Consider the following 27,543-nt stretch of genomic DNA (forward strand, 5'->3'; position numbering starts at 1 on the left):
TTGAAGAAAAACATATCTGTCCCCAATCATCAAATTCACGATGGTTTATATGTGAATTCATCCTCTCTAAATAAGTGTAAATTCATGTCTTTTCTGTAGTAAATAGTTATACAAATAAACTTAAAAACGCTTTTTATCTGTAGTTGTATAAATGAAAATAACATAAAAAAATCATGTATAAATGCACTTAAAAAAACTTTAAATTTACTGCTGACTCATGTTGTTTTAGCTCATATTATTGATGTTCTGAGTAAAGTCGACGTTTGACACAGCTTGGCGTTATAATGGAGCGCCCCCAGAGATCGACGTCACATGAACACGTAGGTTTTCGTGTAAATAAACAAACCAACCTGTGTGTGTCTTTTCAGATGTTAGGAACTCTCACTGCTCTGCCCATCAAGGTGCCTACAGTCAGCTCTCTGCACCAACTGGAGGGACAAGCAGCAACACTGTTACCTCAGGTACACACACACACACACAGAGTCATGACTCCGCCCACAGTCACTCACATACAGCAACGTTTCGCTGAAGTTTCTCTTTTCACGACTCTGAAGTTTAGTCAAAGTTCCGTCTCATCGTCTACGTTTTCATTTCACCGCGTCTGTGTTTGACCCGCGTCTCTGTGGTCGTGGTTCTCCTGCAGGTCAGGCCAAAGACCCAGATCCCGGACAGCCTCCCCCACAGTCCGTGTCAGGAACTGCAGCCTGTCAGTCTGCAGAGAGCCACCGCCGTGGTCAGCCCTAAGAGCCAGGGCGCCACACTGCCCACCGCCAACAGCACCTTCAGCCCCGACCACCAGCCCAACGGTCAGAGCGGCGACGCCTCGCCGGAGGCTCCTCCCCACGGCCCGGTGGGAGGAGTCGACTCCGGCAGCCTGACTCAGCATGCGTCGGCGGGGCCCGGAGTGGCGTACGCCATCATCGCCGCCTCCCCCGCCACCGGCAACGGAGTGACTGTGGTCAGCGAGGCCGTGAAGGTGCGGCCACTGCTCTGATACTGAGAACCAGGCTGAGTTAAAGGGACAGTTCAGGTTTTTACACGAGGCACTGACACAGTCAGTCAGTGCTGTGAGCGCCCTCTACAGTTTTACCCTGCTTATGTGTACAGCATCTGAAGAACATGTCAGGAAACTGAGGTTTGTAAACCACACACTCCCCCACACCAAAGTCCATAGAGAAAATCAGTGATTTTAGCTCATGGGGACACAGGAGCTGCTGGTCTACTGCTCCCTCTTGTGGTCACTTTGTGTCACTGAGCTTAATCTGAATTGTGGATTTTAAACACAGAATTGACAAAATAAGACATTAGAACTGATGGAGGCAGCAGTGGATCAACAGCTCCTGTGTGCTGTGATGTTAAAATCACGATTTTCTCTATGGGGTTTGGTGTGGGAGAGTGAGTGGTTTACAAACTTCAGTTTCCTGTTGGAAAAGTCTGTCTAACAGTGAGATAAAGATGTGAAACACATTCTTTGAGATATCGAAGACTTAAACTGACGTACAATTAATTTTTTAAGTTTTTATTTAAGTGGATTTGGGTTCTTTTACTTGAAAAACTAAACTGTCCCTTTTTTAAAATGCCCTAATTTATCTGTGGTCGTAAAAAAAAAAAAATCCATCGTTTTTCCCTCTATACACATCTTACATTTATACATTTTTTACTTCTGAACAATTAAAATAAAATCTTTTTAAAAATTTTCTTTTTATTTTACTTTCATCAATGTTCAATTTTACGTTTCTAACTGATTTACATATTTTAAAATTTATTATATTATTATTATTATGTAATTTTTTTTACTATGGTACAAATGTTTTACTTCCAAATTGTAATTAAATTTTTTTCACATGTATGAAATACAAATTAAAAATGTATGTTAATCTGGATTAACGCTTTCAGGTGATCATAATCCAGCCTCAGGCTGCAAGCAGCGGCAGCACGGAGGCGTCGCCGGGCATCCAGGCTGACCTGCCCTCACAGGAGGCTCCGCCCACTCCCAAATCCCCGTCCCTGAAGAAAGACGAGGACCCAGAGGTGAGAAAAGTTTGGAAAAGTTTAGAAAAATTCGAAAAAGTTTAGAAAACGTTTGAAAAGTGTGTTTTCTCATAAAAAAGCCTTTTGTTTTTGTTTTGTCACAGAAAATCGCCTTCATGGTCGCACTCGGCCTCGTCACCAATGAACACCTGGAAGGTGAAATTCACGCCCTTTTTTTAATTTTTTAATTTTTTAATTTAAATATAAATTTCCAGCTAAAATAAATCAAACTGATTTTGTGGTGAACAGAAATCCAGCTGAAGCGTCAGGAGAGGAAGAGACGAAGCACAGCGAACCCGGCGTACAGCGGCCTCTTTGAACCCGAGGTCGGAAACCGTCCAGAGAAAACAGATTTTTATTTTAGCACACGTTGATTTTTTCTAAATGTACATTTTTGTCGTCTCTGCAGCGTAAACGCCTGGCGTCACATTATCTGAACAGCTCCCTCTACCTGTCGGCACGAGGTAAAACATCGTTCCTCATATTATTATTATTATAATATATATATTATGTTACTGGACATTTTTTTAACATCTCAAAAAAGGCTTTGATTTAAAATGAAAAAAATGTAAAAACTTGCTTTAAAAAAAGCCAATTAATGCATTTAAAAAAATCCATACAGTTTTTTTCTTTTCCCCATACATGACTTTATTTTCTTGTTTTTTTTTGTAAAACAAACTTGACAAACTTTTTTATTAATTTATTTTCTAAAAGCTTTTTATATACTCCCATATTTTTATTTACCAAAAGTGCAAGTAATTTTTTAATTCTGGATTTTTAAAAAAAGATGTTTTTACATATTTTACATAACTTAAAATGTAAAAAAATATTGATTAATACACTTTTTATTGATCTTTTTTTTCCTCAAAAACTTCCATATGTTTTACTTTTTTCTTCTGTATTTAATTTTTAACTTTTCAACATATTTTTTTAGATCCTTTTTTTCTCCTTCAGTAAATTTTTACTACAGGTCATAAAAAACACTAATATTTCTCTGCGTAGAAAGAAAAAGTAAAAAATGTTTTAATCCATCTGATGTTCATGACGCGACTTCACGTCCAGTAGCCACATCACAGCTTCTGCTCAGGCTCCGCCCACACTAACAACTGAAAACACATGTTACTAACACGGCTCAATCGTGGTAGCTATGGCTACAGCTGATTGAGGGGGCGTGGCCTCTGAGTGTAAACACTTTAATTGGCTGCTTCCATTTTGCTTCTTCACGTTAACCTGCCGCCGCTGTCTGTCGCCACTAACTCTGCTCTGCTTCCATTCACACGCAGACACTGAGGACCTCTGCTGGAAGGTAGGTCACATGACACACCGCCTCAAATCTTTTATTTTGAAAATCAAACAGAAATGTAACTTCTAGTTCCTTAAGATTGTTAAAAAACAAAGAAATTAGAAAGAAATTGAAATATTGTCAAAGCGATAAGGTGACATTTTCAGGTGTCATTTTATTAGATGTGTTCTGGTTTTATTTTGGTAAACAAACATGTTTTCTGTCACATGAATAAACTGACTGGCGTTTTATTGTGGTGTCAGGAGGAAGTGGAGCATGACGACCACTGCGCCGTCTGTAAGGAGGACGGCGAGCTTCAGCCGTGCCACAACTGTCCCCGCGCCTTCCACCCCAACTGCCTCTACCCGCCACTAAAGACTCCGCCCAGAGGCCCCTGGTACTGCCCCAAGTGCCAGAAGAAGGTACTGCAGGTCATGTGTGACCGCTCGGTCACGACGATGTCGTTTCCGCGCGGCAGTGAACTCACCGTGTCTCTGCCCCTCAGGTCCTGAACAAGGAGAACATGTCGTGGCCTCAGAACTTTGTCCAGTCCTACGTCACACACAAGACGGGTGAGAGCGCGACACTAACTGTGTGTGTGTGTGTGTGTGTGTTGTTGTTGTCATGGTGATGATGACGATGATGATTTTGTTTGTGTGTAAACAAACAGTGAGGCAGGAGGAGAAGCGACGACTCCTGAGACGAAACAGCGAGCTGAAGAAAGCGTGCGTTCACCTGGAGGAGCAGGACAAAGAACTCAACGACACCATCGAGGTATAACACACACACCCACACACACATCATAGACGTAATGGTTTCTCTAACCCCTTACCTTAAACCCTGAACCCTTAACCTCATCATAAAACCAGGTCTTAACCCTAAAAAGAAAGCCCTTTAAAATTTAAAAATAAATACAAGCGCACACACACCTGGGCTCACATGATGCCTTCATAGATAATGTTAGAAGAAGAAAATCTACAGCAAAATCTTTTTGTTTATAATTTTCTTGAAAATGTTAGCGCCACATTATGGACATTTTCAAAAATATTCTCGCCACAAATATTTTTGGTAAACGTATCAAATCTAAATCCGATAAACAGAACCTGTAGTTAAGTTAATTTTGTTAAATGCAACAGTTCTTAACTGAAGCTAACACTCGCTAACTAAGCTAACACTCCACTCTTGACATTTATTGCATATTATCAGAAAAGAGTATTGATCATGATTATATACTTTTATATAATTTTCTAAAATATGCATTTATCCTCCAGTCTTTAGCGTTTGATAGCACACAGATTTTTTTGTTTTCTTCTTCGTTGGTTTTATTTTAAAGCAGAAAAACGTTTAGCAGCAAAATTTTACTGTTTTTTTTTTTCTTCAGTTTCTTAAATGTTCCGTATATTTTTCTTGGTATAACAAAGAACATTTTAAAATCTGAATCATTTTAGTTTTAAAAACCCTAATTTAGGTTTTTCAGATTTTTTTATAAACCAATTTATCGGTTACTCCAAGAATTAATGAAATCACAACTTTTGGCTGAAATGAGCTAAAACACCTGCGATGTAAACGACCTTCGTAGACTTTTCTTACTTCAACGTACAAATACAGTTTCTAAAGACTTTAAAGACCCAGGAGTTTATTTATTTACCCTTGCTGTTTTTTCGTTGTCAGAAATGTCGGGACACGAGGGAGCGACTCCTCTCGCAGCAGCGAGATGCGCAGGCGTCGCTCGACCGCCTCAAGTCGCTCGTGCGACTCATCCAGCGCGACCAGCTGATCCAGGTCACCATGACGACCACCGCCACCATCGCCGCTGCCTCGCTGCTCTCACAGTCCTGCATCAAAGCCACCAGCACCGTCGCCGCCGCCGCCCAGGGCGCTCTGACCACGCCCCTGCAGAAGAGCCACGCCCACAGCCAGGACAACAACTAGCCCCGCCCACTCCAGATTCCGTTTTGTCCGGATTTAAAAATCGTCAACGAACTGAGATGGCGCCAACGTCCACACGAGTCAAGTATTTTTAAAAAAAAAACGACACCTACAGTGCTTAACGAGATTTCTGTTTCTTTTCTTTTTTTTCTTTTTTTTTAAAAATACGTTCTTTTCTATTTATTAATGTTCTTGGCCTTAATGTATTTATGACATCACAGAAACATATTTACATATTTCCCTTTTGTAAACACAAAACCGCGATACGAGAACGAGAGAGCGAGGTAGAGTTAGCCGTAGAGACGCGAGGACGTTGTGTACATTATTATTATTATATATTATCTGCGTAGATGTTTGTTTCAGCCATAACGATTCAGGAAGACGTTTTCATCGCGTACGAGCCTTCAAAACAAAAACGAGAACAGAGAGAATAATAACGTTTTTTTCAGTATTAATAGTCAGAGAAAAAAGTATTTAAGAGGAAAAAAAACTACAGAAAATGAGCGTTTTCTAGTGGAGAGTTTAGTATTTTCACGCTGGTTCCCGTTGATAAATATGTGAGTATTCAAGGGGATCAATGTACATATGTTGTATTATTCTTCTTATCATTATTATTGTTATTATTATGAATAATATCGTCATTGCAGGTTGTGTTGGTCGTCACATCCGAAAACTGAGTCTCCGTTTGTTTTCTGCTTGCTCAGCTGCAAACAAGAAAATTACCAAAAAATGACAAAAAACTAACATTTTTAATTTCTAATGTTTTGTTAATAATAATAATCCACAAAAATGTTAGCGTTTATTTGTAACATCAGTTAAAAAAAATCCTTTGCTTACAAAAAATTGATGTATTCCTCCCACATTAACTCTATATATTGTATCTATTTTTTTACACGTTTTATTTATTTATTTATTTTATATTTGTTGATGGGGGTGGAAATTGCCAGAGACGCCACGATACGGTATTTTCGCGATCTTGTAATATTCTCACACAACAATTCTAGTGAGAGTGAGCACATGGCTCCCTCTAGTGGACTGAAACGTCAAAAAGTTTAATATTTTATTTGTAATAATACTTGTCAAAAATATCGCAATTTTTCACTGTCTCGATTATGCCCAAACAGCAAATTTTTTATTTATTTAAAATTATTTTGATTTCAAACTAATTTTTTTTGCATTAAAGTCATTTTCTTGTTTGCCGAACAAACATGGGGCAACAGTTTAGTTTGTTCGCAGCTGCACTCAAACGCACCATGACGACGACGATGATGTAACCAGTGTAGGACAAAAAAAATGCCAAAAACTCTTTGTTTTTTTTCTACTGGGATGGTTCATCTTTCATGCTTTTGTTTTATATTCTATTCTCTAGAAAGGTTTTTTTACTGGTGTTTTTTGAACGTGTCACCGGTGACGAGCCTGTTAACGACAGACCAACACTCACTGCCTCAAGTACAAATCGTTTCAAATCCAGGGTTTTTTCCGCCTTTGTTGCGCCATTTTTTTCTTAAACGTCGACAACGAGGAACGAAGACGACTCTGTCGCAAACTGCAACAACGCTTTTCTGACGGTCGGTGGACACGTGGGAACGGAGACGCCGTCGTCCTCGTCCCCGCGGCGTCCATTTATCTCGCTAGTCTTCCTGCTGGTCCAGAGAGTTCCATTTTTCCATCATATATTACATCAACGTAGATTTAGTGCATTTTTTAAAGTCGCCATCGCACAAACACGAACAAACGGTTGAAATAAGAAAAAAGACGATAAATGCCTTTATCACGCGGGAAGAAAATGTCACTTAAAGGAATCGAGAGAAGAGAATTTTTTTCTTTTTTTTTTAATCATATCAGATTGCGTTCGATTGAACAAAATGCTGCGTCCAAGGCAAAACGTACGTAGAATTTTCATGAAAAATTATCAGTTAGCTTCGTATAAAACACGAAGAGTTTAAAAGTAAAAGTCAAAAGAGTCTGAAGGTCTGTGATTAATTCAGTCCATTAAAAAATTGGAAATTAACAGCCAGACAAAAATTCCATAAAGTCTACAATTCAAGTGAACATTGCACCGTGAACAAAATGATGAGAAAAAGTTTTGTGGAATTTTAAAAATGAAATAAAAATTCTGAATTTCTTTTGGACGTAAAGCGCCACAGACCCCAGACTCTTCAGTCAGCCTACGATCAATATTGTGGAACGTTATCGCAGACAAAGTCAATGTTTCTGTATTGCGATACAGAGTCATGAAAAAGAGAACTACAACAAAATCTGAATGAAAACTATTTCATGTAAATAGTTTTTTTAATTCATGCACCTTTACAAAAATATTCTAAAAATGTGTTTAAAATTAGTTTTTAAATAGATTTATGTCGTTTAAAAAAACAACCCTAACCTTGAAAATTTTGTGAAATATTTTTGACAAAATTGTGTCTGAAATGTTTTCATATTTCTTTGCAACATTGTGAAATTTTCGAATTTTTTAAATGTTTTTTTTAAATTTCCTGACACAATTTTGTTAATAAACATATCATGAATTTTAAGTCAATAAATAACAAAATCTGATTATTGAGTATCAAAAGTAAAACTTTTTTAGACTTATCATTTCAGATCAAGTGTAAAACTTAATAATTTTAAGTAACAAAATGCAGTCTTTTTTTGTGACTCTGTACCACGAATAAATATCACGAATAAATTCATTATCACACACCATGTGATCCACATGAAAAAAAATGAGTGAAACCATATCAGCGCTTTGTGTCGTGTCAACCCCGTCAAACTCCGCCTTTCCCGACCAATAAAAGGTTTTGAAAAAACCAAACAAAAACTCCGCCCACCAACCTCTTCATCCATATCTAGAAACTCTTCTCCGGGAGAAACTGTGCCGTGCTTTAACAAATCTATTTTAATACACAACACCACATTTGAACAAATACGAAAAAAAAAATTAGAACATTTTTATATTCTTTTATCAATGAGCAAAAAAAAAAAGAGCGAGAGAAGGAAGTGGAACATGAACGTTAGCCGGTTCTGAATTCTGATGTTGTTTGTGTTATTTTGTTTTGCCATAAGGGGGCGACGATGACGTGACATGACGTGTAGATGGAAATGAAACTGTGTGTTGAAGTAGTTTTGTTTGTCATTGATCGCGGGGACCGTCCAGTGGATTCGTGTGTATAGGAAAGTGTTTGTCTTAAATATGCCAATGTAGTTTTTTTTTCTTTTCTTCTTTACGATGCATTTAAAAAAAAATCAAAAGGAAAAAAAAAAAAAAGTCGATCGGTGGAAGTTGGTTATTGGTTAAAGAGTAGTCTCACTTTTTTGTACCAAGTTCTTACAAAAAATTGAATCAATAATAAACAAATTCAAGAACAACATTTTTTGAATTATTTTTTTGGGGTTGAATTGCAAACATGCACACCGGCAGCAGGGGGGGCTCAGTGACTGTTGAATAAACTGAAAGGATTTTACAACTTTAAATTGTAATATTAACTTTAAGTAACAATATTACTAAATATTCATTTAAATTGTTTACATCTTTTTAAAATTTCTATTCCTATTTTTGATGACCTACAATACTGGTCTTACGTATGTTTAATAAATTGTTTCAAGTGCTAAATTAAATGTTTTTTTATTTAAAAAATACTGAGACAAACTCATTTCATGAAGCAGTTTATTATATAAAAAAAAAGTCAGAATTTAAGAACGCAAACGTCACGGACAACAAGAAAATCCAAATGTCTGTAGTAGTTTAAGCGTTACACTCACAAAATCAACCAATAAAATAACAGTTTTTAGTTTGTTTTGACCCTGAGTGTTGTTAAAACAAAATGGAAGACTGTTGTACCTAATAAAGTGGCTGTTAATGTATGAACAGCTGACTGAAGACGGAAAACGTCCTCAAAAATGATATGATTAAAAACACTTTAAATATTTATTACATTTATATATATTTTGAACTGATGCATAAACGGTTGTGTGTCATCTGCGTAGAGTGTGATCCACATATTCTGTTGTTAACGTTAGTAAATTCAACTTTCTCTGTCTATGCTTTTCTCAGAGTTGTTTTCCAGTGTTTGGACGACACAAACATCCGCCAAAAAAAAAATGCGACCAAAGTTACGATTTTAACAAATTCTCTGTTTAAAGACAAAAAACACACAAAAACGATGACAAACAAAACAGAAAAAAGTAAAGGATTATTTCAACAAACAAGACTTGGGTGGAGCCGCGGCGAGGTGGTGACGTCCAGATTCAGGGCATCACCTGACCAGGTGGACAGCGTGAACCGAACACGGTGTGGAAATGTTCGATGAGGAGTTCGGCGAAGATGTTGATTGGCGTGAGAGCGGTGAGCGAGATCGAGCCGTAGCGAGGCCACACCAGGTTCACACCAAAGACACACGCCAGGTTGGACGGACTCATTTTGTTCGCAATGCTCTCCTGAGACACCTGAAGCGACCAATCACAGGAGGGGCGGGGCCATCACAATTATTGCAGAATTTTACAGTAATCAGAATCAGTCTAATCAGAAACTTTTTGAAGCGTCAGTTATCAAAGTGTAGCTCACGTTTGTTGTCGAGTGAAAGAGTTTGGATGCTCGTAACATATTTTTTTTTTGAACACTCACCATGTGCAGGAAACACAGCAGATATTTGACCACGATGAAATGATGCTCAGGAAGAGACTCGACGATCTGTTTACACCTGGTCACGCGGAGGATGCTCTCCACGTCTGAGACACAAGGAAAATCGACATTTTAACTTCACAACACTTTGGTTTTTTTTGTTTAATCCTCTGTGATGCGGGGACTCACTGAGGATGTCCAGGACCTGGTTGTAGACTCTGAAGGTGAGCAGAGGTTCAGACAGTTCCCTGAGAAAGGTCTTCAGGATCACCGCGGCGACGTGGACGTCTCTGTACTGATCAAAATTTACAGGTTTACCTGAAAAGAAACAAAACTATGGTTTACATACACTTCATATAAAATCCAGATTTTGAACTGAATATTCATAATTTTTATGTCATATTTAAAGAACACCCACACTGAAGTCCATTGAAAGAATGACTGATTTTTAGCACAGAGACACAGGAGCTGCTGGTCCACTGCTGCTTCGTGTGGTCAGTTTGCGTCACTAAGGTAAATCCAAACAAAGATTTCTGATGCCGAATTCAGAAAATCACACTTTTTGAACTTAGAGATGGAGGCAGCAGTGGATCAAACATTCCTGTGTGCTGTGATGTTTAAATCACTGATTTTCTCTGTGTGGGAGAGTGAGTGGTTTACAAACTTCAGTTTCCTGTTGTAAAAGTCTGTCTCACAGTGAGAAAAAGACGTGTAACATATCATATAAGTGTTGTATCATGTCGAAGCTGCTGAGAAAGAACAGTGTTCTTAGGGTGGTTATCAGTACAGGGGGCGCTCACAGCACTGTCCAAGTCCGCGCCTCCCATAAATCTACACCTAGAAGAACCTGAACCATCCCGGTAATCGTCTCTTCAGCCGGGTCCTCTGTGTCTCCACTGAGTCAGTGGACTTTAATGAAGTGGAGTGTCTCAAACTCAGACTCGATGTTATCTGAACTGCTGCGCTCACATGTATTGATCTTCCCTTCCTGGTTGGGCAGTGCAAAGAGGGAGACGACGCTCACCAAGGTTATAGAGTTTCTGGACGTCCTTGATGAGCTGAACTCGAGCCGAACGCCTGAAGAGGCCCTCGGTCCTCAGACCTGAGTCACAGAAGGACAGGAAACCGAGTCATTCACTCATGATTACATACACTTGTTAACTCAAAAGTAAGCAGTTAATCCATGAGTATGTTGCAATATTCAAACAATCTAAAGTTCTATGAAACGGTGAAAACATGGTATCAGTGAATCTATAAAATGAATAGTATAAATAGTTCAGTAAAATCATCAGGACAAATATCCCAGTCCATCACAATGGACATCTCTGAGGTTGAGGAAGTTCAAAGACGTCCAAAATTTCACAAAAATGTCATAGTATAGTATGTCGTCCAAAACTGGTCAAAACGTCATACTTTAAAGTATGACTTTTTTTTAAAAAATTTGGCGACATACTGAAGTATGACTTTTTTGACCATTTTTGGACGACATTCTGTACTATGACTTTTTGACCATTTTTGAACGACATACTAAAGTATGACTTCTTTGGATGACATACTATACTATGACTTTTTTGAACTTTTTTGGACGACATACTAAAGTAAGACTTTTTGACCATTTTTGGACGACATATTAAAGTATGACTTTTTTGACCGTTTTTAGACGACATACTTTTTTGGCTCATTTTGGACAACATACTATAGTAAGACTTTTGTCCCTTTTTGGACGACATACTGCACTATGACTTGAAACAAAAAAGTCATACTATAGTATGTCGTCCAAAATGAGAAAAAAAAGTCATACTTTAGTATGTCGTCCAAAAATGGTCAAAAAAGTCATACTATAGCATGTTGTCCAAAATGAAAAAAAAAGTCATACTTGAGTATGTCGTCCAAAAATGGTCAAAAAAGTCATACTTTAGTATGTCGTCAAAAAATGTCATACTTTAGTATGTCATCCAACAATGGTCAAAAATGTCATACTTTAGTATGTCGTCCAAAAATGGTCAAAAAAGTCATAGTATAGTATGTCGTCCAGAAATGGTCAAAAAAGTCATACTTTAGTATGTCGTCCAAAAATGGTCAAAAAAGTCATAGTATAGTATGTCGTCCAGAAATGGTCAAAAAAGTCATACTTTAGTATGTCGTCCAACAATGGTCAAAAATGTCATACTTTAGTATGTCGTCAAAAAATGGTCAAAAATGTCATACTTGAGTATATCATCCAAAATGAGACAAAAAAGTCATACTTTAGTATGTTGTCTAAAAATGGTCAAAAATGTCATACTTTAGTATGTCGTCCAACAATGGTCAAAAATGTCATACTTTAGTATGTCGTCAAAAAAGTCATACTTTAGTATGTCGTCAAAAAATGTCATACTTTAGTATGTCGTCCAAAAATGGTCAAAAATGGCATACTTTAGTATGTCGTCTAGAAATGGTCAAAAATGGCATACTTTAGTATGTCGTCTAGAAATGGTCAAAAATGTCATACTTTAGTATGTCGTCCAACAATGGTCAAAAATGTCATACTATAGTATGTTGTCAAAAATGAGACAAAAAAGTCATAGATTAGTATGTCGTCCAAAAATGGTATACTTTAGTATGTCGTATAAAAATGGTCAAAAATGTCATACTTTAGTATGTCGTCCAACAATGGTCAAAAATGTCATACTTTAGTATGTCGTCCAACAATGGTCAAAAATGTCATACTATGGTATGTTGTCAAAAATGAGACAAAAAAGTCATATTTTAGTATGTCGTCCAAAAATAGTCAAAAATGTCATAGTATAGTATGTCGTCCAGAAATGGTCAAAAAAGTCATACTTTAATATGTTGTCCAAAATGAGACAAAAAAGTCATACTTTAGTATATCATCCAAAATGAGACAAAAAAGTCATACTTTAGTATGTCGTCTAAAAATTGTCAAAAATGTCATACTTTAGTATGTCGTCCAACAATGGTCAAAAATTTCATACTTTAGTATGTCGTCCAAAAATGGTCAAAAAAGTCATACTTTAGTATGTCGTCAAAAAATGTCATACTTTAGTTTGTCGTCAAAAAATGGCATACTTTAGTATGTCGTCTAGAAATGGTCAAAAATGGCATACTTTAGTATGTCGTCCAAAAATGGGCAAAAATGGCATACTTTAGTATGTCGTCCAAAAATGGTCAAAAATGGTATACTTTAGTATGTCGTCTAAAAATGGTCAAAAATGTCATACTTAAGTATGTCGTCCGAAAATGGTCAAAAAAGTCATACTTTAGTATGTCGTCCAAAAATGGTCAAAAAAGTCATAGTATAGTATGTCGTCCAAAAATGGTCAAAAAAGTCATAGTATAGTATGTCGTCCAGAAATGGTCAAAAAAGTCATACTTTAATATGTTGTCCAAAATGAGACCAAAAAGTTATACTTTAGTATGTCGTCTAAAAATTGTCAAAAATGTCATACTTTAGTATGTCGTCCAACAATGGTCAAAAATGTCATACTTTAGTATGTCGTCCAAAAATGGTCAAAAAAGTCATACTTTAGTATGTCGTCCAACAATGGTCAAAAATGTCATACTTTAGTATGTCGTCCAAAAATTGACCAAAAAGTTATACTATAGTATGTTATCCAAAATGGTCAAAAAAAGTCATACTTGAGTATGTCGTCCAAAAATGGTCAAAAAAGTCATACTTTAGTATGTCGTCAAAAAATGTCATACTTTAGTATGTCGTCCAAAAATGGTCAAAAATGTCATACTTTAGTATGACGTCCAAAAATGGACCAAAAAGTTATACTATAGTATGTTATCCAAAATGGTCAAAAAAAGTCATACTTGAGTATATCGTCCAAAAATGGTCAAAAAAGTCATACTTTAGTATGTCGTCAAAAAATGTCATACTTTAGTTTGTCGTCCAAAAATGGTCAAAAATGTCATACTTTAGTATGTCGTCCAAAAACGGTCAAAAATGGTATACTTTAGTATGTCGTCCAAAAATGGTCAAAAATGTCATACTTTAGTATGTCGTCCAACAATGGTCAAAAATGTCATACTATAGTATGTCGTCCAAAAATGTCATACTTAAGTATGTCGTCTAAAAATGGTCAAAAATGTCATACTTTAGTATGTCGTCCAACAATGGTCAAAAATGTCATACTATAGTATGTTGTCCGAAAATTGTCAAAAAAGTCATACTATAGTATGCTGTCCAAAATGAGACAAAAATGTCATACTTTAGTATGTCGTCCAACAATGGTCAAAAATGTCATACTTTAGTATGTCGTCCAAAAATGGTCAAAAAAGTCATATTGTAGTATGTCGTCCAAAAATTGTCAAAAAAGTCATACTTTAGGATGTCGTCCAACAATGGTCAAAAATGGCATACTTTAGTATGTCGTCCAAAAATGGTCAAAAAAGTCATACTATAGTATGTCGTCTAAAAATGGTCAAAAATGGCATACTTTAGTATGTTGTCCAAAAATGGTCAAAAATGTCATACTTTAGTATGTCGTCTAAAAATGGTCAAAAATGTCATACTTTAGTATGTCGTCCAGAAATGGTCAAAAATGTCATACTTTAGTATGTCGTCCAAAAATGGTCAAAAATGGCATACTTTAGTATGTCGTCCAACAATGGTCAAAAATGGCATACTTTAGTATGTCGTCCAAAAATGGTCAAAAATGGCATACTTTAGTATGTCGTCCAAAAATGGTCAAAAATTGCATACTTTAGTATGTCGTCTAAAAATGGTCAAAAATGGCATACTTTAGTAAGTCGTCTAGAAATGGTCAAAAATGTCATACTTTAGTATGTCGTCCAAAAATGGTCAAAAATGGCATACTTTAGTATGCTGTCCAAAATGAGACAAAAATGGCATACTTTAGTATGTCGTCTAAAAATGGTCAAAAATGTCATACTTTAGTATGTCGTCCAACAATGGTCAAAAATGTCATACTTTAGTATGTCGTCTAAAAATTGTCAAAAATGTCATACTTTAGTATGTCGTCCAAAAATGGTCAAAAATGTCATACTTTAGTATGTCGTCCAAAAATGGTCAAAAAAGTCATAGTATAGTATGTCGTCCAAAAATGGTCAAAAAAGTCATACTTTAGTATGTCGTCCAAAAATGGTCAAAAAAGTCATAGTATAGTATGTCGTCCAGAAATGGTCAAAAAAGTCATACTTTAGTATGTCGTCCAAAAATGGTCAAAAAAGTCATAGTATAGTATGTCGTCCAGAAATGGTCAAAAAACTCATACTTTAGTATGTCGTCCAAAAATAGTCAAAAAAGTCATACTATAGTATGTTGTCCGAAAATGGTCAAAAAAGTCATACTATAGTATGCTGTCCAAAATGAGACAAAAATGTCATACTTTAGTATGTCGTCCAAAAATGGTCAAAAAAGTCATACTTTAGTATGTCGTCCAAAAATGGTCAAAAAAGTCATAGTATAGTATGTCGTCCAGAAATGGTCAAAAAACTCATAGTATAGTATGTCGTCCAAAAATGGTCAAAAAGTCATACTTTAGTATGTCGTCCAAAAATGGTCAAAAAAGTCATACTTTAGTATGTCGTCCAAAAATGGTCAAAAAAGTCATAGTATAGTATGTCGTCCAGAAATGGTCAAAAAAGTCATACTATAGTATGTCGTCCAAAAATGGTCAAAAATGGCATACTTTAGTATGTTGTCCAAAAATGGTCAAAAATGTCATACTTTAGTATGTCGTCTAAAAATGGTCAAAAATGTCATACTTTAGTATGTCGTCCAGAAATGGTCAAAAATGTCATACTTTAGTATGTCGTCCAGAAATGGTCAAAAATGTCATACTTTAGTATGTCGTCCAAAAATGGTCAAAAATGGCATACTTTAGTATGTCGTCCAACAATGGTCAAAAATGGCATACTTTAGTATGTCGTCCAAAAATGGTCAAAAATGGCATACTTTAGTATGTCGTCCAAAAATGGTCAAAAATTGCATACTTTAGTATGTCGTCTAAAAATGGTCAAAAATTGCATACTTTAGTATGTCGTCTAGAAATGGTCAAAAATGTCATACTTTAGTATGTCGTCCAAAAATGGTCAAAAATGGCATACTTTAGTATGCTGTCCAAAATGAGACAAAAATGTCATACTTTAGTATGTCGTCTAAAAATGGTCAAAAATGTCATACTTTAGTATGTCGTCCAAAAATGGTCAAAAATGGCATACTTTGGTATGTCGTCTAAAAATGGTCAAAAATGGCATACTTTAGTATGTCGTCTAGAAATGGTCAAAAATGTCATACTTTAGTATGTCGTCTAGAAATGGTCAAAAATGTCATACTTTAGTATGTCGTCCAAAAATGGTCAAAAATGGCATACTTTAGTATGCTGTCCAAAATGAGACAAAAATGGCATACTTTAGTATGTCGTCTAAAAATGGTCAAAAATGTCATACTTTAGTATGTCGTCCAACAATGGTCAAAAATGTCATACTTTAGTATGTCGTCTAAAAATTGTCAAAAATGTCATACTTTAGTATGTCGTCCAAAAATGGTCAAAAATGTCATACTTTAGTATGTCGTCCAAAAATGGTCAAAAAAGTCATAGTATAGTATGTCGTCCAAAAATGGTCAAAAAAGTCATACTTTAGTATGTCGTCCAAAAATGGTCAAAAAAGTCATAGTATAGTATGTCGTCCAGAAATGGTCAAAAAAGTCATACTTTAGTATGTCGTCCAAAAATGGTCAAAAAAGTCATAGTATAGTATGTCGTCCAGAAATGGTCAAAAAACTCATACTTTAGTATGTCGTCCAAAAATAGTCAAAAAAGTCATACTATAGTATGTTGTCCGAAAATGGTCAAAAAAGTCATACTATAGTATGCTGTCCAAAATGAGACAAAAATGTCATACTTTAGTATGTCGTCCAAAAATGGTCAAAAAAGTCATACTTTAGTATGTCGTCCAAAAATGGTCAAAAAAGTCATAGTATAGTATGTCGTCCAGAAATGGTCAAAAAAGTCATAGTATAGTATGTCGTCCAAAAATGGTCAAAAAGTCATACTTTAGTATGTCGTCCAAAAATGGTCAAAAAAGTCATAGTATAGTATGTCGTCCAGAAATGGTCAAAAAAGTCATACTTTAGTATGTCGTCCAAAAATGGTCAAAAAAGTCATAGTATAGTATGTCGTCCAGAAATGGTCAAAAAAGTCATACTTTAATATGTTGTCCAAAATGAGACAAAAAAGTCATACTTTAGTAAATCATCCAAAATGAGACAAAAATGGCATACTTTAGTATGTTGTCTAAAAATGGTCAAAAATGTCATACTTTAGTATGTCGTCCAGAAATGGTCAAAAATGTCATACTTTAGTATGTCGTCCAACAATGGTCAAAAATGTCATACTCTAGTATGTCGTCCAAAAATAGTCAAAAAAAGTCATACATTAGTATGTCGTCCAAAAATGTTCAGAAAAGTCATACTATAGTATGTTGTCAAAAATGAGACAAAAAAGTCATACTTTAGTATGTCGTCCAAAAATAGTCAAAAACGTCATACTATAGTATGTTGTCCGAAAATGGTCAAAAAAGTCATACTATAGTATGCTGTCCAAAATGAGACAAAAATGTCATACTTTAGTATGTCGTCCAAAAATGGTCAAAAAAGTCATAGTATAGTATGTCGTCCAGAAATGGTCAAAAAACTCATACTTTAGTATGTCGTCCAAAAATTGTCAAAAAAGTCATAGTATAGTATGTCGTCCAGAAATGGTCAAAAAACTCATACTTTAATATGTTGTCCAAAATGAGACAAAAAAGTCATACTTTAGTATATCGTCCAAAATGAGACAAAAAAGTCATACTTTAGTATGTCGTCCAAAAATGGTCAAAAAAGTCATAGTATAGTATGTCGTCCAGAAATGGTCAAAAAACTCATACTTTAATATGTTGTCCAAAATGAGACAAAAAAGTCATACTTTAGTATGTCGTCCAAAATGGTCAAAAATGTCATACTTTAGTATGTCGTCCAACAATGGTCAAAAATGTCATACTTTTAGTATGTCGTCCAACAATGGTCAAAAATGTCATACTCTAGTATGTCGTCCAAAAATAGTCAAAAAAAGTCATACATTAGTATGTTGTCCAAAATGAAACAAAAAAGTCATACTATAGTATGTTGTCCAAAATGAAACAAAAAAGTCATACTTTAGTATGTCGTCCAAAAATGGTCAAAAAGACATACTTTAGTATGTCGTCCAAAAATGGTCAAAAATGTCATACTTTAGTATGTCGTTCAAAAATGGTCAAAAATGTCATACTTTAGTATGTCGTTCAAAAATGGTCAAAAAAGTCATAGTAAAGTATGTCGTCCAAAGATGGTCAAAAAAGACATACTTTAGTATGTCGTCCAAAAATTGTCAAAAATGTCATACTTTAGTATGTTGTCCAAAATGAGACAAAAAAATCATACTTTAGTATGTTGTCCAAAAATGGGCCAAAAAGTTATACTATAGTATGTTATCCAAAATGAGAGAAAAAAGTCATACTTGAGCATGTCGTCCAAAAATGGTCAAAAAAGTCATACGTTAGTATGTCGTCCAAAAATGGTCAAAAGAAGTCATACTATAGTATGTCGTCCAGAAATGGTCAAAAAAGTCATACTTTAGTATGTTGTCCAAAATGAGACAAAAAAGTCATACTTTAGTATGTTGTCCAAAATGAGACAAAAAAGTCATACTTTAGTATGTCGTCCAAAATGGTCAAAAATGTCATACTTTAGTATGTCGTCCAACAATGGTCAAAAATGTCATACTATAGTATGTTATCCAAAATGAGAGAAAAAAGTCATACTTGAGCATGTTGTCCAAAAATGGTCAAAAAAGTCATACTTTAGTATATCATCCAAAATGAGACAAAAAAGTCATACTTTAGTATGTTATCCAAAAATGGACCAAAAAGTTATACTATAGTATGCTGTCCAAATTGAGACAAAAAAGTCATACTTTAGCATATCGTCCAAAAATGGTCAAAAAAGTCATACTATAGTATGTCGTCCAAAATGAAACAAAAAAGTGATACTATAGTATGTCGTCCAAAAATGGTAAAAAAAGTCATACTTTAGTATATCATCCAAAATGAGACAAAAAAGTCATACTTTAGTATGTCGTCTAAAAATGGTCAAAAATGTCATACTTTAGTATGTCGTCCAACAATGGTCAAAAATGTCATACTTTTAGTATGTCGTCCAAAAATTGTCAAAAAGTCATACATTAGTATGTCGTCAAGAAATGGTCAAAAAAGTCATACTATAGTATGTTGTCCAAAATGAAACAAAAAACTCATACTATAGTATGTTATCCGAAATGAGAGAAAAAAGTCATCTTAGCATGTCGTCCAAAAATGGTCAAAAAATCATAGTATAGTATGTCGTCCAAAAATGGACCAAAAAGTTATACTATAGTATGTTATCCAAAATGGTCAAAAAAAGTCATACGTGAGTATGTTGTCCAAAAATGGTCAAAAAAGTCATACTTTAGAAAGTCGTCAAAAATAGTCAAAAAAAGTCATACATTAGTATGTTGTCCAAAATGAAACAAAAAAGTCATACTATAGTATGTTGTCCAAAATGAAACAGAAAAGTCATACTTTAGTATGTCGTCTAAAAATGGTCAAAAAATCATACTTTAATATGTCGTCCAAAAATGGTCAAAAAAGTCATACTTTAGCATGTCGTCCAAAATGAGAAAAAAAAGTCATACTATAGTATGTCGTTCAAAAATGGTCAAAAAAGTCATAGTAAAGTATGTCGTCCAAAAATGGTCAAAAAAGACATACTTTAGCATGTCGTCCAAAAATGGTCAAAAAAGTCATACGTTAGTATGTCGTCCAAAAATGGTCAAAAAAGTCATACTATAGTATGTCGTCCAGAAATGGTCAAAAAAGTCATACTTTAGTATGTCGTCCAAAATGAGACAAAAAAGTCATACTTTAGTATGTCGTCCAAAATGGTCAAAAATGTCATACTTTAGTATGTCGTTCAACAATGGTCAAAAATGTCATACTCTAGTATGTCGTCCAAAAATAGTCAAAAAAGTCATACATTAGTATGTCGTCCAAAAATGTTCAGAAAAGTCATACTATAGTATGTTGTCCGAAAATGGTAAAAAAAAATCATACTATAGTATGCTGTCCAAAATGAGACAAAAATGTCATACTTTAGTATGTCATCCAAAAATGGTCAAAAAAGTCATAGTATAGTATGTCGTCCAGAAATGGTCAAAAAACTCATACTTTAGTATGTCGTCCAAAAATGTTGAAAAAAGTCATAGTATAGTATGTCGTCTAAAAATGGTCAAAAATGTCATACTATAGTATGCTGTCCAAAATGAGACAAAAAATCATACTTTAAGTATGTCGTCCAAAAATGGTCAAAAAAGTCATACTTTAGTATGTTGTCCAAAATGAGACAAAAAAGTCATACTTTAGTATGTCGTCCAAAAATGGTCAAAAAAGTCATACTTTAGTATGTCGTCCAAAAATGGTCAAAAAAGTCATAGTATAGTATGTCGTCCAACAATGGTCAAAAATGTCATACTTTAGTATGTCGTCCAAAAATAGTCAAAAAAAGTCATACTTTAGTATGTTGTCCAAAATGAGACAAAAAAGTCATACTTTAGTATGTCGTCTAAAAATGGTCAAAAATGTCATAGTATAGTATGTCGTCCAACAATGGTCAAAAATGTCATACTTTAGTATGTCGTCCAAAAATAGTCAAAAAAAGTCATATTTTAGTATGTTGTCCAAAATGAGACAAAAAAGTCATACTTTAGTATGTCGTCTAAAAATGGTCAAAAATGTCATACTTTAGTATGTCGTCCAACAATGGTCAAAAATGTCATACTTTAGTATGTCGTCCAAAAATTGTCAAAAAGTCATACATTAGTATGTCGTCAAAAAATGGTCAAAAAAGTCATACTATAGTATGTTGTCCAAAATGAAACAAAAAAGTCATACTATAGTATGTTATCCGAAATGAGAGAAAAAAGTCATCTCAGCATGTCGTCCAAAAATGGTCAAAAAAGTCATAGTATAGTATGTTGTCCAAAAATGGACCAAAAAGTTATACTATAGTATGTTATCCAAAAAAAGTCATACTTGAGCATGTCGTCCAAAAACGGTCAAAAAAGTCATACGTGAGTATGTCGTCCAAAAATGGTCAAAAAAGTCATACTTTAGTATGTCGTCCAAAAATGGTCAAAAATGTCATACGTGAGTATGTCGTCAAAAATAGTCAAAAAAAGTCATACATTAGTATGCCGTCCAAAAATAGTCAAAAAAAGTCATACATTAGTATGTCGTCCAAAAATGGTCAAAAAAGTCATACTATAGTATGTTGTCCGAAAATGGTCAAAAATGTCATACTTTAGTATGTCGTCCAAAAATGGTCAAAAAAGTCATACTTTAGTATATCATCCAAAATGAGACAAAAAAGTCATACTTTAGTATGTCGTCTAAAAATGGTCAAAAATGTCAAATTAGTATGTCGTCCAACAATGGTCAAAAATGTCATACTTTAGTATGTCGTCCAAAAATAGTCAAAAAAAGTCATACATTAGTATGTTGTCCAAAATGAAACAAAAAAGTCATACTATAGTATGTTGTCCAAAATGAAACAAAAAAGTCATACTTTAGTATGTCGTCCAAAAATGGTCAAAAAATCATACTTTAATATGTCGTCCAAAAATGGTCAAAAAAGTCATACTTTAGCATGTCGTCCAAAATGAGAAAAAAAAGCCATACTATAGTATGTCGTTCAAAAATGGTCAAAAAAGTCATAGTAAAGTATGTCGTCCAAAAATGGTCAAAAAAGACATACTTTAGCATGTCGTCCAAAAATGGTCAAAAAAGTCATACGTTAGTATGTCGTCCAAAAAAGTCATACTATAGTATGTCGTCCAGAAATGGTCAAAAAAGTCATACTTTAGTATGTCGTCCAAAATGAGACAAAAAAGTCATACTTTAGTATGTCGTCCAAAATGGTCAAAAATGTCATACTTTAGTATGTCGTTCAACAATGGTCAAAAATGTCATACTCTAGTATGTCGTCCAAAAATAGTCAAAAAAGTCATACATTAGTATGTCGTCCAAAAATGTTCAGAAAAGTCATACTATAGTATGTTGTCCGAAAATGGTAAAAAAAAAATCATACTATAGTATGCTGTCCAAAATGAGACAAAAATGTCATACTTTAGTATGTCGTCCAAAAATGGTCAAAAAAGTCATAGTATAGTATGTCGTCCAGAAATGGTCAAAAAACTCATACTTAAGTATGTCGTCCAAAAATGTTGAAAAAAGTCATAGTATAGTATGTCGTCTAAAAATGGTCAAAAATGTCATACTATAGTATGCTGTCCAAAATGAGACAAAAAAGTCATACTTTAAGTATGTCGTCCAAAAATGGTCAAAAAAGTCATACTTTAGTATGTTGTCCAAAATGAGACAAAAAAGTCATACTTTAGTATGTCGTCCAAAAATGGTCAAAAAAGTCATACTTTAGTATGTCGTCCAAAAATGGTCAAAAAAGTCATAGTATAGTATGTCGTCCAGAAATGGTCAAAAAAGTCATACTTTAGTATGTTGTCCAAAATGAGACAAAAAAGTCATAGTATGGTATGTCGTCCAAAAATGGTCAAAAAAGTCATACTTTAGTATGTCGTCCAAAAATGGTCAAAAAAGTCATAGTATGGTATGTCGTCCAAAAATTGACAAAAAAGTAATACTTTAGTATCTCGTCCAAAAATGGACAAAAAAGTCATACTTTAGTCTATTCTTACGTTCTCTGATTTTCTATGACTTGAAGGATTGTGAACGTTGGTCACCCATATCAAAGGAATCATGAGAAATATTTCACTCACCTTTCTCCTTCAGGTACGTGACGGTTTGTCGCATCACGGGTGGGATTATCGCCTCCCTGTTCTTCTCTCTGATGCTGTCAATCAAACATGTTCCATTGATCCATCGATTGGTGTTTGATTGATCATGTGACAGTATTTAAGGGTTTCAGACTCACTACTGCAGACTGACGCCAAACTGCTGCGTGGGCAGCGGCGGTCGGGGAGGTGGGGTCTTCGCTGGGGCCGGAGCTCCGCTCTTCTGAGCCTCTCGCAACTTTTCATCGTGTCTGAGGAAAGAAAAACAAAACAAAAACAATGATTTCATCAGGATAATTGATGATCATGTGATCAAAGACGTGGCGGCGTACCTGACCACGTCGGCGGGAATGATGAGCTGCTCGTAGTTCACATGTTCTCGCAGTTCGTCCAGGAAGTTCACATACATCAGCTTCTTTCCAAACTTTTGGCTGCAGGAGATGCACAAGGACATCGTGAGAAGTTTGAGATGCGACACGTGAGCGTTTGCGAAATTTCTTTTTTTTACCTGATCAACGGTTTGAAAATGTTCCAGACGATTCGGATGAAGTTCGTCGGATGTACGACGTAAAGAGTCTTCAGGTTTTTCTTGTACCTGAAGCAAAAAGAAGAGAACGAATTCTGCAGTTTAAGATTATTTTAACATTTCATATAATCTGAAATTATAAACAAGAATAAAAAAATAGTCAAAAAAGTCATAGTATAGTATGTCGTCCAGAAATGGTCAAAAAAGTCATACTTTGATATGTTGTCCAAAATGAGACAAAAAAGTCATACTTTGATATGTTGTCCAAAATGAGACAAAAAAGTCATACATTAGTATGTCGTCCAAAAATGGTCAAAAAAGTCATAGTATAGTATGTCGTCCAGAAATGGTCAAAAAAGTCATACTTTGATATGTTGTCCAAAATGAGACAAAAAAGTCATACTTTAGTATGTCGTCCAAAAATGGTCAAAAAAGTCATACTTTAGTATGTCGTCCAAAAATGGTCAAAAAAGTCATACTTTAGCATGTCGTCCAAAAATGGTCAAAAAAATCATACTTTAGTATGTCGTCCAAAAATGGACCAAAAAGTTATACTATAGTATGTTATCCAAAATGAGAGAAAAAAGTCATACTTTAGTATGTCGTCCAAAAATGGTCAAAAAGTCATACTTTAGTATGTTGTCCAAAATGAGACAAAAAAGTCATACTTTAGCATGTCGTCCAAAATGAGACAAAAAAAGTCATACTATAGTATGCTGTCCAAAATTAGACAAAAAAAGTCATACTATAGTATGCTGTCCAAAATGAGATAAAAAAGTCATAGTATAGTATGTCGTCCAAAAATGGTCAAAAAAGTCATAGTATAGTATGTCGTCCAAACCTTGACAAAAAAGTAATACTACAGTATTTTGTCCAAAATGAGACAAAAAGTATGTCGTCCAAAATTGGTCAAAAAAGTCATACTTTAGTATGTCGTCCAAAAATGGTCAAAAAAGTTATAGTATGGCGTCCAAAAATGGACAAAGGTCAAAGGTCACAGAATCATATGATTTGTAAAACAAACACAGTCACAGCCCAAAAACAAAATGTCTCCAGCCTGAAGCTATTGACAGTGTGGGGGTGTGACACAAAATGGCCGGCGGCGCGGTTCCCCAGCGCGCAGTGACTCACTTCCTGTCAAACTCGCCGTATGCCTCTCGTAACCACTTGAGCGACGGCTTGTTGCTGCTCCTCAGGCCGTGGTGGAAGTAAACCAGGATGTAGTCCATCTCCACGTACTGGTCCAGCGTGTACTTCAGGTACCTGCGGTAGACAGTGAGCCGTTACCGTGGCGACATGTGAGACACACACACACACACACACACAAGTCTACGTGACGTTCGGGGACCGTACTCGAGCAGACGTCGGTGGTTGAGCTGGTGCGACGGAGGCAAACAGCAGCTGCTGAAGGTGATCAACTTCCTGCCGTAGTTATCGTCGCCTGGAGGCAAAGCAGCGTCAATGAGATCAGGGTGAAACGTTTGTAAACCACTCACTCTCCCACACCAAAGCCCATAGAGAAAATCAGTGATTTTAGCTGCTGGTGTACTACACCTGTCTCGCAGTGAGTGATTGATTGTTTTGTCAGATTCCAAAAGAAAAAAGAAGAAGCTCACAATCAAATGTAGAAAGTGCTGATCAGTTATCAGTAGATTTATTGATGAAGTCGTGCCACTGACCGGAGACCTGGATGATTCCGTGTCGAGCCACGTCACAGTACGGGTGTGACGCGAGAGACTGCAGAGGCGGCGGCGACGACGACGACGGAGCGTCTGCGACACACGTCTCACCCTCGTCCTCCTCCTCGTCCTCCTCCTGCAGCTCTGTCATCATTAAAGGACAATTACACTGAAATCAGTTCCACTGAAGCAGCAGGAAACAGGAAGTTTATCAGTAAAATGTCGAGTTTCCACGTATTTTTACTGTGACTGTGACAATAATATGTATTAAAAAGAAATGTATTAAACTGCAGGAAAATGTTGTTTTATTGTGTGAAAGTTTTTAATTTCTATTTTCACTCAAACCTCCTTAAATTAAACCTGAAACTTTGACATTTGTTAAAATAGACATTTATCCACGTTTATCTCACAGACTTGTCCAACAGGAAACTGAAGTTCGTAAACCACTCACTCTCCCACACCAAACTGAACAAAAGCGAAACCTGGGTGTTTAGGTTCAAGATTCTGCTCCAGCAACATTTTCTCAAACTACTTCCTGAGCTGTTCCTAAAAATAGAGATTTATCAGAGGGAGTGGAGGAGGTGGTGGTGGGGGGGGGTCATTGTGGAGAACGGGGGGAATTTGTTGTTTATTCAGGGGAGTTTTGTATAAACATGGTTGACGTGATAACAACGGGAAATGATGTGAAGAGATGAAACACTGCAGAAAAAGAGAGAAAGAGAGAGATGGGTTCTTCACAATAAAAGCCCCGTCTTTTAAAGTCTGTTTTCACAGGATTCAAATTCACTGAATATTGATCATCAACATTCATTGCTTATTATTTTGTAAGTTTGAATTTTTATTTGAACATTAAATGTACGAAACATAGCTAAATAGAATGTTAAAAGTCGTAAAAACCAAGTCAATAAAGGAGAAGAGAAGAACAAAACAACAGATGATAGCATACTGTACACACACACTCACAGGAAACTGAGGTTTGTTAGCATCTCACTCTCCCACACCAAACCCCATAGAGAAAATCAGTGATTTTAACATCACAGCACACAGGAGTTGTTGGTCCACTGCTGCCGCCATCACTAAGTTCTGAAGCGTTATATCACAAATTCGGCGTTGAAAATCCTTCGTTCGGATTGACCTCAGTGACGCAAACTGACCACAAGAGGCATCAGCGCAGCAGCAGAGCAGCAGCTCCTGCGTGCCTGCGAGCTAAAATCACTCATTTTCTCTATGGAGTTTGGTGTGAGAGAGTGAGCGGTCTTCTGTCCAACAGACGTGGAACATGTGACGTAACAGGCGCGAGGACAAAGAGAGACACACACAGTTGAACCTGCAGTGTGACGTCACACTCACCTATTTCTGCCAGGTGCTCCAGGTCGGACAGTGACGTCATCCCTGACGTTTGTTTCTTCAGTAAAAACGAAGGTAAAACAAAACAAAACTTTCCTTCAAATCAGAGTGAAGGAGCGAGGAAAGCCTGCGCGCGCACACGTTTACACCCACACACACACCTGAGCCGTGAAAACCGCGGTTAACTGTCAAACATAAACACCGCCACAGGTCATGTCCTCGCGCTCAACAGGCTCGTGTTTTAAAGTAAAAAAAACTCACCTGCTGTGACGTCAACAAACAAACAAACAAACAAACAGCGCAGGTACGAAGAGAATGCTGATCCAAACTTCCTTAAAGTGACCGCGGTGGAAAACTCTCACTGACAGACTGACTGTCACTGCGCATGCGCAAACAAACAAGCGAGGAAGTGGTGAAAAAATAAAACACGTTTATAAAAAAACAAGTTAATTATAAAGTATTAGAATATGTTCATTTGTATTTTTATATGTAAATATGTATATAAAAGTGTGCATTTTATCATTATTATGAGTATTAATTCTTCCTAAACACTAATGTCAAATGTAAAAACACTTTATTGATTTAATATCAAACAGTGAAATATATTTTAATTTAATTTAATTTAATTGACTTAAAATAAAATAATAATCCAAAATATCATTTTATGTAAATACATCAGAGGCACAGAATGTTTTATATTTTAATGTAACGTCATATTTTGTGTTTTAAAAAAGTTTAAAAATAAAGCGAATAAAAAGTTTGATAAAATATTAAAGGAACAGCCTGCAGATGTTTTTATTGGCAAAAAACCCCATTTTATATAAACATCATATCTATATATACATATATGGTGAATTAAACATAAAAATAACAAAAATAATAAGAGAAAAATAAATAAGCAGTAATTAAAAAAAGTAAATTAAATAATAAAACTAAGGGGAAAATTAAAGTTTTTTTTTATTATTTAAGACCAAGTTCAAAAATATACAATATTCAAATGTCTGCAAAACAAAATTTGTTGATGTGACAGGAAATAAAAAATAAAATAAAATAAAATAAAGAAGGTCCAGGATCAGGTGTAAAGTTGTGAAAGCCTGACATCTGCTGGACACAAGTGGAACAGCAGCAGCAGCAGATTTTGTTCATTTGTCTCCCTTAAGGGGACAAAAATCAAGTCCCCATAATGTGAGTAATTATTGAGGACTGAGGACACTGAGGACACTCATGGACATGATGTCGTC

General features: G+C 35.6%; 2 protein-coding genes across 3 annotated transcripts in view; one reads left to right on the forward strand and one right to left on the reverse strand.

Moving 5' to 3' along the window:
* Positions 1 to 8,605, forward strand: part of phf21b (PHD finger protein 21B) — a 45,771-nt gene extending 37,166 nt beyond the window's left edge. For both annotated transcript variants that reach the window (XM_058624599.1, XM_058624600.1), the window contains exons 4-14: positions 369 to 461; positions 644 to 976; positions 1,897 to 2,031; positions 2,136 to 2,187; positions 2,281 to 2,357; positions 2,441 to 2,495; positions 3,315 to 3,337; positions 3,577 to 3,735; positions 3,819 to 3,885; positions 3,984 to 4,087; positions 4,985 to 8,605. In XM_058624599.1, coding sequence (XP_058480582.1) covers positions 369 to 461; positions 644 to 976; positions 1,897 to 2,031; positions 2,136 to 2,187; positions 2,281 to 2,357; positions 2,441 to 2,495; positions 3,315 to 3,337; positions 3,577 to 3,735; positions 3,819 to 3,885; positions 3,984 to 4,087; positions 4,985 to 5,245 — 1,359 coding nt within the window. In that variant the 3' untranslated portion in view covers positions 5,246 to 8,605. The remainder of the gene's footprint in view (positions 1 to 368; positions 462 to 643; positions 977 to 1,896; positions 2,032 to 2,135; positions 2,188 to 2,280; positions 2,358 to 2,440; positions 2,496 to 3,314; positions 3,338 to 3,576; positions 3,736 to 3,818; positions 3,886 to 3,983; positions 4,088 to 4,984) is intronic.
* Positions 8,606 to 8,888: 283 nt separating this feature from the next.
* Positions 8,889 to 26,676, reverse strand: LOC131456354 (rho GTPase-activating protein 8-like). The gene is made up of 13 exons (XM_058624632.1): positions 26,564 to 26,676; positions 26,306 to 26,360; positions 24,956 to 25,099; positions 24,630 to 24,717; positions 24,408 to 24,539; positions 23,259 to 23,345; positions 23,083 to 23,181; positions 22,891 to 23,001; positions 22,736 to 22,809; positions 10,882 to 10,959; positions 10,047 to 10,175; positions 9,861 to 9,964; positions 8,889 to 9,682 (listed from the first exon to the last, which is right to left on the reverse strand). Exons 2-13 carry the CDS (start codon positions 26,343 to 26,345, stop codon positions 9,485 to 9,487), a joined length of 1,284 nt encoding a protein of 427 aa, XP_058480615.1. The 5' UTR covers positions 26,346 to 26,360; positions 26,564 to 26,676; the 3' UTR covers positions 8,889 to 9,484.
* Between the last annotated feature and the right edge of the window lie 867 nt (positions 26,677 to 27,543).

The sequence above is a fragment of the Solea solea genome, chromosome 3, assembly GCF_958295425.1.
Source record: "Solea solea chromosome 3, fSolSol10.1, whole genome shotgun sequence".
Lineage (NCBI taxonomy): Eukaryota > Metazoa > Chordata > Actinopteri > Pleuronectiformes > Soleidae > Solea > Solea solea.

Coding starts and splice junctions, on each gene's coding strand:
- LOC131456354 (XM_058624632.1), bottom strand. CDS start 26,345: ATGACGTCACTGTCCGACCTGGAGCACCTGGCAGAAATAG. Junction 24,718..24,955: donor CGGAATCATCCAGGTCTCCG/GTCAGTGGCACG, acceptor CTTTGCCTCCAG/GCGACGATAACTACGGCAGG. Junction 23,182..23,258: donor ATTTTCAAACCGTTGATCAG/GTAAAAAAAAGA, acceptor CATCTCCTGCAG/CCAAAAGTTTGGAAAGAAGC.